Below are 11,065 nucleotides of genomic sequence, written 5' to 3' on the forward strand. Positions count from 1 at the left end.
GGGGGGGGGGGGGGTGTATTTATTGCCAGATGTCTTAAAGGCTCCCTCAACCCCCGAAATGTTGTATTTTCCAAGAAAACAAGACCCCAGAGTTCCATGGAGAAATAAGATGAGGGACAAGAAGTAAGAGGGAGGCTAGAAAAGTTATAGGATTTGATGAAGGGTGGTAGCCCCAGATATAGGGGAAAAAACATGCAAACACAACAAAAGAAGACTGGATAAAGAATCTATACGTATGTATATTTATGTATGTTTATATAGGGAGGCAGGATAATATAATGCAGAACACAGACTGAGATGAATGAGGCGAGTGAAATTACAGGCCAAAAAGTTCCTCTGCTTAAGTGTAGGTAACAGGGGGAAGAGGGAGGAGGTAAAACGTCAGGGTCACAGCAAGGTGAGTTTAGTGACAGAGAATATCTGAAGGTTTAAAGGTTCCTCTCCTTCTCTGAAAAGGTGAACTCAGGTGAACAGAAATTAAATGCAGCCATTAATTTGGGTATTTTTTTCATCTCCCATAGGACTGTACCACCTACTTCAAACACATCACTTCCTACCACACACATACCTCAGGTTTCAGTTCAAAGCTTAGGAGACAAACACCCACTGTCTGTCTGAGCTAACTGTATGAAGTCATCCACAGTAGAAGAGCTTACAGAGTATGTCTGGACTGATAGAGATACTCAGGACTGCATGGCCACATCAAAGCCTTCCTGGTTTGCTATCTTCCTTAACATTAGTATGTTTGTGGGTAGGGAGTGTATTGATAAAAAGGCATAGCCTACCAACCATACAATCTCATTCCTTTCCTTCCATCCCCTGGCCAATCAGATCCTGCCTCAGTTGACTCCAAAGCTTGATAACACATGATGGGAGTTTTATTTTCATTCAGTACTAGTGGTCGTTATAACTTATCAGTTATGATAACATTTCACACACCAACTGCAGACAGTAAAGTCAGCAAAGAGTGCAAGCAGTCACACAAACTGTACACAAACGCCCACTTATATATAAACCATATCTTTGGAGGTGCAAACAGTGAGCTCACAGAAAATGGCAGTTACAGTCCTTCATTGCAGGGAAAAAATTGTATGTACGCCCAACTATTTTAAGTATAGTATGTCAAAGTTACCAGTAAATTTGTCTGCAAAATCAACCAGATCAGTTTAACAGCTATAATATTTGTTTTCTTTCCCAAAAAAATTGTCAACTGTGGGTTTATAAATTGGCTCATCATCTGACCCGTCATATTCCTTGCCCTTTTGGACGTCGCCACATTCTCAAATTTCAGAAATGCTGGTGAGAATATTCATATAACTCATGCAAGGAATTAACACCCAAACTACCAAAATAAAACTCAGGTTATAAAATAAAAATTGCAATATTCCTGTACATTGTTTCAGCACCCTCTGGTTTTTCCACTGAAATACCAAGCAAAGACTCGTACCAGCAGAAAGGAGTGGAGAATCATAACATATTGTATCAACATAGAAAGGAGGATGAGTTCTTACCTCTCTCGCACTGCGGGCCAGTGAAACCGTAGACACATGCACATCTGTTGGGTCCGATGCAGCGCCCACCGTTCTGGCAGCCATTCTCACACACAGCTACAGGAGACAGAGGAAAAGAGAGTGATTCATGGAGGATTACAAACTTAGCACGCTCTCTTTCTTTCACAAACACAGATTTTTTCGTAAAGCTTCAAATGACCTCATTGTTTATGCATCACCAACACATAAACACGTACTGTACTGAATAATTTGTATTACAAACATATGTGAGAATTTTCACTGATGACATCAATCCTTTAGCCAGTAACAACAACTCTCTTCACTTAGTGCCTCACTTTAAACGTCTGCCTATAGATAGTTTATAGGGTATTTGTAACATTTCAACAGCTTATTAGTTGAGATTCAACAACTGTTTCACAAACAAATGTTTGGTTAGGTTAGGGCATATTCATGAATTGTTACATATACTGTATGGATAATCTGTTGAACTACAAACAAAGTTAATGTTACTTAATACTCAATCAACTATCTTAAGGTGAACTATCCAAATAAAGTGCATTTTTTGTTTGTCCATGTAGTAATGAGTAATATGTAACATGTAATATGTAGTGTAATAACTACATTATTGGCTGTTACAGACCATGTACTTGGAAATATATCTAAAGATCTAAATATACTTTATACAAACTGGCCATGCTGTAAGTAAACACTGGACAAATAGTGACTAGTTGGCTCACAAAAGGTTCAGAAAAAGGTTTTGGAAAAATCTTTCTGAACCTAAAAAAAATCCTAAATTCTAAAACTTCATAGAGACACTGAATACTTATGAGGTCCAAATATGAAGAGATAAATGTGAAGTAAATCTATCAAAGTGTAGACACTTTGCATTTTTGTCTTCCTGAAGATATTTGGTCCTTATAACTACTCTAGCAGGTGACATACTGCAGCTAGCCTCATAACACACATTCACACCCAGGTGTGCTGACTGTGCAGCAGCTTTCACTCACGCTGTCCACAGTGGCTGCCTGTGTAGCCCTTCGGGCAGGAGCATGAGTCCTCTGCGCAGCTGCCTCCATTCATACACCTGACGTTACAGGATTGAACTGTGGGAGAGAGGAAAGAGAGGAGAGGAGGGATTATGAGTGGGAAGAGCACAAAGAAAGATGGAAAGACACAAAGTGTGAACAGACACTTCAAAAACAAATGATCAGGCCTTCACATTCGCTGTTTTACCAAATAACCAAAGCTTCAACATCACCACAAAATAAATAAGACCCGGAACATTGAACGTGTGCTTTGAGTCAATTACTATTTTATTAAAAAGGTTTTATTCAAAAGCTTTTATTATCAACCAAACCTAGACTATTAAAAAATGATACGGGAGCATTCACTGACTGTTAGATTGTTTCATTATATTATTATCCAATCAAAAACCACATTATGAGCTGTTTCCAAACACCTTAGAGTTAAATAACCATGGTCACTTTAACACATTAAGAGGCTTTTTCCACTTCAGTTGGGTTTGCACAATACTGGTGTTTCTTTGCCAGCTTTAGATGAACAGACAAGGCTCAAAGGCCCCCAGGCCACAAAACCAAAGCTAATCAAGCAGACTGGGGGTCGGCAATAAGTCGAGCCAGCTGTATGCTACAGTCAGTCAGTCAGTCATTCAGGAATTTGCTGAGAGGAGAAGGAAAATGGGTGAGGGGGAAGAGAAGTGAGGTACGATGGCAAAAAAAATCGAAACAGGATGCATGGCGGAGCTAATATAAGAGAAAGATGAGGTAGTAACTTTGAGTAGTGGGTAAACAAACCAAAAGTGCTATGGTGGTACAGGTATTATGATGTGAAGCAGGAGCCTCCTGGCTGGCAGACTACTTTACCAGACTGTGAGAGGGCCAATCTGACAGTCTCAAACACGTAGCAGCAGCTTTCATAAGGGAAACTAATTGGTCTTCCTGGCAGACAGTCAGCTTTCTGCTGAGCCAGTCTTTTACCAAACACGAGAGAGGAGAAGACACCTACAGTGCTGGACGTTAGAGAACTGTATCCTCTTAAGGTTTCCTTGCATTCTCTTTTTCTTTCATCCTAGCTCAAGAGGATATTTTATTGTCCTTTAGTCTCCCTTTATTTTTCTTCCTTCCTCCACTTTTGCCTATTCCCTCAGTGCCTTTCATGCTCTTCTGTCTATATCTTAATCGCAGGTTCAACATTAATTTCCTCCCTCTCTCTCTCCATCTGCCTGTTTATGTCTCTTTCTCTCTTTAAAATTTCTGGCATGCAGAGCTGTGGAGCAGAGGGGAAATGACTGAGCTTCCCCATAGCTGAGTTTGTCTAATGAGACTTTCTGAGTTTGCACTCTTGCCAACAGGAGGCTTTTCAGCCACTATAATCCACCCACTTATTCTGACTATATACAAACACACTAAATATGACTTGTGTGAGTCATGATGAGTGAATATACTCAAAGGTAGCTTTTCATCGTAATCATCCACGCCTGCCTTACTGGCAGCTTACACAGGACAGACATCAGTTACATGAGTCAAAGCACAATAGCACGAATCTTGCATGTGGATAGTGTAGTTCCATGCAAGGCAGGGGTGTTATTCACTAAAATTGTTAATAAAGCTTTCATTTGCTCCATATATTGGAGGCATCTGAAGTCTAGAAGGAATTCCAGTTAACTTTCTCATGTGCAACACTTGGCAGATGCTGTGTACAGATTTGGCAGAAACCACTTTTTGTCTGGATTGTGTCTCATGGCAACATATGGTGATAAATTAAAGCAAATAGTTTGGGACTCTGGGGCACGCTGGGTTTATAGGTCAGTGTACTATTGTGCTGTCTCTCTTTTTCCTCCCGGGTTTCAACCTCGGCTCTGTTCAAGACATGAGGTGAGACACCGTACACTCTATTGACGCTCTTTCTTCACTCAAGGCCAACAACTGGAGCGGTGATGTGAAACATGAATTGTTTTTGCAGTGAGTGATTTCAGTTTTCCCTGCCATGGAGAAAACCATTCCAGTGTGATGCAATGCAGACTCCCCCAAAGCTGAGGGCATCTTGGGTAAATTCTTTCATTCTTAAACCCCCCACCCTACAAAAAGTGTTACTAAATATGGGATTTTTGGTAAGGGCCAGTGGGAGATGTTGTAATGAGAGCCTCTCTACAGTCGCTGAACTCACTGCCCTCAGGAGCAGAGGATGATGGGACAGGTGCTAGAGAGATGGAGGTACGAGTCACAGAGATTTTGTTGTTGTCATGTGTTTTCTCTGTAACAGGAACTAGATGGGAGGAGGAGGAGGAGGAGGAGGAGGGAGAAGAGGAGGAGGAAGCAAACAAGCACATTTGGAGACAGAAGGAGATGATCTCACTGGTTAACTTTGCCTCTCACTCCCCCTCCTCATGGCACTTCATCCCCGCAGGTGGAGAGAGATGGTTTGCCCAAATGACCTGTGCCTGGAAAGCTGCACGTGTAGAGAAACAGGGTGGGGGGATATGCACGTGCATGTGTGTGTGTGTCTTCCAGACGTTGAGCAAAAGGAGTTGGGTGTAGCTTTTGCGGCACCACAATGCACCTCTGTATTCTGGTAGTGTCGTCGGTGAGCTGCTCACATCTGGGTGTTTTTTACGAGAGGCTGCGAAACACAGGAAGTCCAGGCTTGTGTGTAGAGCCTTTGAGTGTGTGTGTGGGTACATGTGTGTCTGATGGAAAACTGAAGTGCTTTATAGCTGTGTTTTGTCCTGATTTACACACAACCCAGGGACCAGTCAGCCTCAGTTTCAACATGAATTGGTGATGTAGTGAAACAGAAAGCTACATAAGATGCTGTCAAAGCAAGTTTAGAGTCAAATACAAAGATTTCCATTCCACTTAACTCTGTTCCTCTTTCACATCATCAATTTTCTTGGTAAATTAGACCAATTTATTTGCTTACATACCTTATACTTTGCGGTCAAGATGGACTACATTGAAGCAACATGACTTATAATTAAAAAGAGCTCTCTCTCTGCTTTCCCAGAACTCACTAGTGCTCCTAGTCAATAGCCAATGGAAGCCTGTCAGTCTAAACAGCTGTTTCTCAGCATTAGAGCAAGAACGTCTGTGGTAATGATTTCGTAATTATGGTTATGGGAAGACAAGGTTATAAAGATGGCCCTATACAATCTTCAGCACAGCTGCTCTGCTCTAAACTGTCAGTGGGTTTATTACAGGGGTGAAATTTGTGCAGTCAAACAACCAAGATTTTACTTTTCTATTCCGGAAATGTGTACACTTCTAAAGGCTATCTACAGAAACACATTCTTGTATTGTTCAGTGGCAAACAGCAAAGATTCCAGGAAAAGTCGTAAAAAAATCATATCATAGTCAACCCTCTGTGTGGACACAACAATAATCACAGACATGTGGATTACATGTAGCATATCACAAATGTGTTGCTGATTTATTTAAACCTCTGCATTCCACAGGCAAGATGTGAGACATAAAGATGCTATCTATAACCCAGCGAACCAGGGTGCTAGAATCAGGCTGTATAATTAAGGCAGAGGAAATTGGCATTTCCAAACGGATCTCCATGGAGCTGCAATTTGTTTCCAACTGCACTGAATTATCCTGTTAAATGGTGGACTCTCTCCAAAAGCTGAATTTGGGAGTTAGCACATTTGGGAAGACAAGATCTGCAATGAAGAGTGTTTGCCTTCCTCTGGCATTGCCTAAAGCCTCTGAGACAGATAATGTTGTGAAAACAGTTTTCAACTTAGCAATGTTAAACACATCTAAAACAGTGAGTATAGCTCAGAGGGAATTCAAATCAAAGCAAAGCTTTATGACCAAATATCAAATGGAGGAAAGACAATTCGAAACATCTAACCCAAAAATAATACAGATTTAGACACAGTAGAGCCCGGGAGTAGTTACATGAAGGTCAGCGAGGAAATCAACTTTTACTACTTTTCATAGCTTTGTACAATTATGGCTCCAATCATTGATAGATGCGACAGCTAACTTTTATAGTGAGATCCATGCTTAGGGTCATTTCACAGCATTCGGCATTAATTTATCTCAGGTCATAAAACTGTTTGACCTCTGGCCTTCATGAAAGCTGTCAGAGAGGCCAGAGGAAGATCTTTGTAGTGATACACTCTTAACAGTGAATTGAAGTATATTTTCTATTCATGAAAGAACAATAAAGCTGTCTCTGATTATTCAGAACATACAGTATTTCAGTGGCTTCCTTTCCTGCCTCGTCATTGCTTGTAAACCTGTAAAAAAAAAAAACCACCATAAATCCCTGCTGAGGAAAGCTGGAAATCACGGAGTTCGACAATCAGTTCAGTCCAGCTCTGCTAAGCTCTCACTCGCTAATTTATCACTTTGCTTTCTCGCACCATTCCTTCCCCTAAGGAACATGACTTCATAGCTCTTGCCAAAGTACTGACTCTGCAGGAGATCTGTGCGTATCCTGCCATACAGGTCAGAGGCTGTTTTCCCCCACCCCACCCTCCATGCCCTTCCTCTAAGGGTCGTCCTTACTTATGGCTGGAACAGTTCGTGTTTTACACCTCTGGGTCACAGCCAACTGATGTTCACTGTGTGTGTTTGTGTGTGTGAGTAAGTTTTTTTGTATAAGACTATGAGTGTCTGTATATATCTGTGTCTGTCAGAGTGTGCAGTTGTGTGAGTGAAAATGTGTGTGTTAGTGGGCTTAATGGAATGTGAACATGTGTAAAGGGTCTGGCAGGGGCCAGGCGTAACTGACGAGCTGACTTTGGCTGACTAAAGCAGCGAAGCTGAACATACTGCACGCTACTTAATACACACATCGACACATACTTTGCATGCTCCCAAAGTGCTGCTTAACGACAATGTTTTCTGCATGTCCGGCACATATTAACTTCATATTTAAACCCTGCACACACTGCACTAATCTTACTAAGGCAAACGTGATTTCACACACTCTGTGTGTGCAGTAAAACACCTCACTCCACTCCAAACACACGCACACACACACATCCTGAGTGGTCTGTAACTAAGCCCAGCAGACTGAGCTGGGGCAGCCAGACTCTCTACTTTAATCCTGACAAACCCTGTGACCTGCAGGCTGCAGAGCAGGCCTGGGACTCTATACACTGACTTTACACTGGCTACAGTACTGTTCTGGCTCCCATGAGAGGAGGGTGGAACCATTGTAGTAATTGTAGGAGTAGGAACTGAAATTGCCCAGTGTAACAAGCAATGTCATTTCATTAGTAGTTTGGGCCACTTAGCAGAAACACACAGTAAAGTGAAGTCTGGTTGTTGAAGTAGAAGAATAATAGGAATAAACTACAACAATGATCTACTAGATTATTCTACCAATCTTCGTACAGTAAGGAATCAGATACACTGACTAACAGGCCCTCAAAATGCTTTCCATCAAAAGGCTTCAATGTGGGAGTTGAAGGTAATCCCCTCGAACCACTATGCAATTTTGCTGACTGAGCTGTCTACAGGATTCAAAAATTGGACTTTGAGTTTTGGAATTTTGTCTTTTCTGTTTGAATTTTACGATGGCTGATGGGCATCTGCTGCAGCTCAGGTTGTTAGAGAGGGTTGACTTCTAAAGTAATAGTCTTTTTAGGAGACACACTGCTGTCTGGCAGAGAGTTAGATGAGAAGATTGATGCTACTCTTATTCTGTATCTGTCCACTATTTCACGAGGGGTTATATGCCTATATATGACTATTTCTAGGCAGCTCTTGTGGGGTTGGTGACTTGATCCCCAAAGACACTGAACCCCAAGTTGCTTCTGATTTGTGTATGCAGGGGAAGAAATGTGAGCCACTTTGGACAAAGCTGTCAGTAATGGATTGAATGCAGCTAAACAGCGTTTCCCCTGCTTTAATTGTGTTTGTCTGTTACCAGCGTTATGATCGGGTTTGATGAAGCTTCAGTTACTGCATGTGTGTGTGATGAGTGGCACTGTTACTGACCTCCTGCTCCTGCTCCACAGCTTGGAGAGAGCTGGCCACTTGAACAGGTACACATGTTGGGTCTGGAACAGAAGCCATCGCCACATGAATTCCTGCAAATTGCTGGAAGGAAGGAGAGGAGAGAGAATTTTAATTGGTTCATTCACTTGTCATGTTGTCAGCCTTGCATGATGATCAGCATTAGGGTCTATAATTGGGCTCAAAAAAAGTAATGTAATACACACTGATTGTTACTTTTTAAAGGTAATGCATTGCTTTGTTTAATTAGCAATTTGTTACACTACTCTAACTTGCCTTAATCCGCAACACCGCCTGAGATCACGTAATATGAATTGCATTATACAAGCAAAACACACTCAAACAAACAAACTTAATTGAGTCACTTGCTCAGAAACTTTGACATTATAGTACACTAGTCCAGCTTATTTGACGTGCGTATCACTAAAGTAGTGGTTATACCTACTGAGTGTCTCAAATCTTTCTCAGACAACCTGTCCCTCCTCTGAGTCAGAAGATTGCCCAGGTTATAGAGCCTCTGTAGGGCGTTGCTATGTTGAATTTCATGGATATTGTAGGAAAACAGTTTAGGATATCTCTGACCCCAACTTTTAATAGGGTTCCTTCAACTCCAAAGGAAGTTGAAGGAAACTGTATCCTCCTCGTTGAAAGCAAGGAAGTCACTCTATTCGCATTTTTTAAATCAGCCCATTATGTAGGTAATGCAAGTAACAACCTAACTGTTTGATTAGTATCTGTTGATTACTGAATTTAGGACAGTAGTGCATTACATTACTGTGCTACAGAGAAATGTAATGTGATTACAGTCACTTTGTAACACCGAGCACTGATGATGACGTAACCAGAATTATCCCACGCGTATTTGTTATCTTATCCACTGGGCTTTGTCATATTAAAGAGGATTTAAGGATGGAGGAACTTACGAACAATACACTGGTTCCCTCCCGGCAGAGTCTTCCAGCCTGGACAGCAGTATGAATGGAAGCGAGAGCCACACACATTGGGCCTGACAGAGACAAGAAAGAAAGAAAAAACAAACTTACTAGTCATTGAGACATCCCAAACATATTTAGTAAAAGCCCTAAACAAATACACAAAGTTATAAGTCTTTTTCTGAGCTGCCCAAGACCCGCAAGGCCTCTGCTTTTATAATACAAAACAAACTTTGATACAAAGCCTCCTCGAGTGATGGATGGAGGTATTTTCAGAGAGGGGAGGAAGGGAAGGAAATGCGAGGGGGACACAAGGAGTAGCATTTTGTTTTCATTCAAGGCTGAATTTAAAAGGACAGGATGTATAAAGTCCTCTTTTCTCCAACATTCCATGGCCCGGTTGTCCTGTTCTCTGGCAAATATCCCGACCCCACCCCGCCCCCCCTTACTCAGCTCAGATTCTTACTGGTGGAGAGCCTGCTTTGAACTTTGACCCTGTCTGACAGATGTAAGAGTCATCACAGCTTATACAGCACTTGATTGGCCTGACAGGTTAGCCACAAAGTTTTTCTCTGAGGAGATGGCTTAACCACAACTAGAGATGACTGGGCTCTGCTCACACGCGCACCAACACACATATAAACATGCAGTGGGACTGAGGTCTGTAGCTTCCCTACAAGCAAATACAACACAGTTTTTATCTTCCGTGAATAATTACACACCTACTTATAACTCAGTTTATTTAGAAACTGAGTAAAAATCCCAACATGCATCAATCACAAAACCTAAATGCATGTACTATAAGGAAGTCTGTGTGAGTCAGTGTGTGCACCCGAGTGAATTACGCCAAGACTGCATGAAGCTGTTTAACGAGCTGAAGGGATTCCAACAATGTGGTGGTACTAATGATATCCTTAGTGACCTTTCAAAGCGTATAATGGCGTGTATATCTGTGGTCATCTGTGTTCGTGGTTAGTTGCTTGCATTTGCTGATGGCATGACTGAGAATTGAGGGACCACAGCTTGGTAAATTGGGATAAAGTCTGATCCAGATGCAAAAGTCATTTGCTGCAGTGCTCACATCTCTTTAGTCTAGACAATTTCTGCCCCCAAGACTTGATTTATGAATGTTTAAAGTAATACTTGATTACCCAGTGTTTTTGACAGTAACCAAGGACTAGTAAAATTAGACTAATGTGACTAAACTCATCAAAGCCAAGGCTACACCAATGATTTATATGGCACTTCCACAAAGTTGAGGGACTTGGGAGAGGCAGATTTAAAGAAGACCAGTCAAAATTGATAAAGCAGAGGCTTAGATTTTCTGACTTTTAGTTCCAAATACATTTCTCATGATGCATCAGAATAGCCTCTTCTATTGGGCCTTTCCTGCCTGTTAAATGCCCTCATCTTTCAAACTCAATTTATACTTTATAACTTCTTCTACTGCTTGTTTTCTGTCAAATGTACAAGTCAGATGATACGACTATCACAATGATATCATGATAGACTACCTTCTTACCTGCCTACCTCTGCACACAGTCTTCCACATGCCAGCCAGGCAGACATTGATAAAGTTATAAAGCTAATAGGTGAGAAAGAACAACCAAAATGTATAGTTCCACCT

General features: G+C 41.5%; 1 protein-coding gene across 1 annotated transcript in view; it reads right to left on the reverse strand.

Annotated features, from left to right (window-relative positions):
• fbn2b (fibrillin 2b) overlaps window positions 1-11,065 on the reverse strand; it is a 64,025-nt gene that overhangs the window by 42,586 nt on the left and 10,374 nt on the right. Inside the window, exons 3-6 of the mRNA XM_035653247.1 lie at window positions 9,430-9,512; window positions 8,489-8,590; window positions 2,519-2,614; window positions 1,512-1,607 (exon numbers count right to left, since the gene is read on the reverse strand). Of these exons, the coding sequence (XP_035509140.1) occupies window positions 1,512-1,607; window positions 2,519-2,614; window positions 8,489-8,590; window positions 9,430-9,512 (377 nt within the window). The remainder of the gene's footprint in view (window positions 1-1,511; window positions 1,608-2,518; window positions 2,615-8,488; window positions 8,591-9,429; window positions 9,513-11,065) is intronic.

Source organism: Morone saxatilis, unplaced genomic scaffold (assembly GCF_004916995.1).
Source record: "Morone saxatilis isolate NCDOM2014 unplaced genomic scaffold, NCSU_SB_2.0 Contig12, whole genome shotgun sequence".
NCBI lineage: Eukaryota > Metazoa > Chordata > Actinopteri > Moronidae > Morone > Morone saxatilis.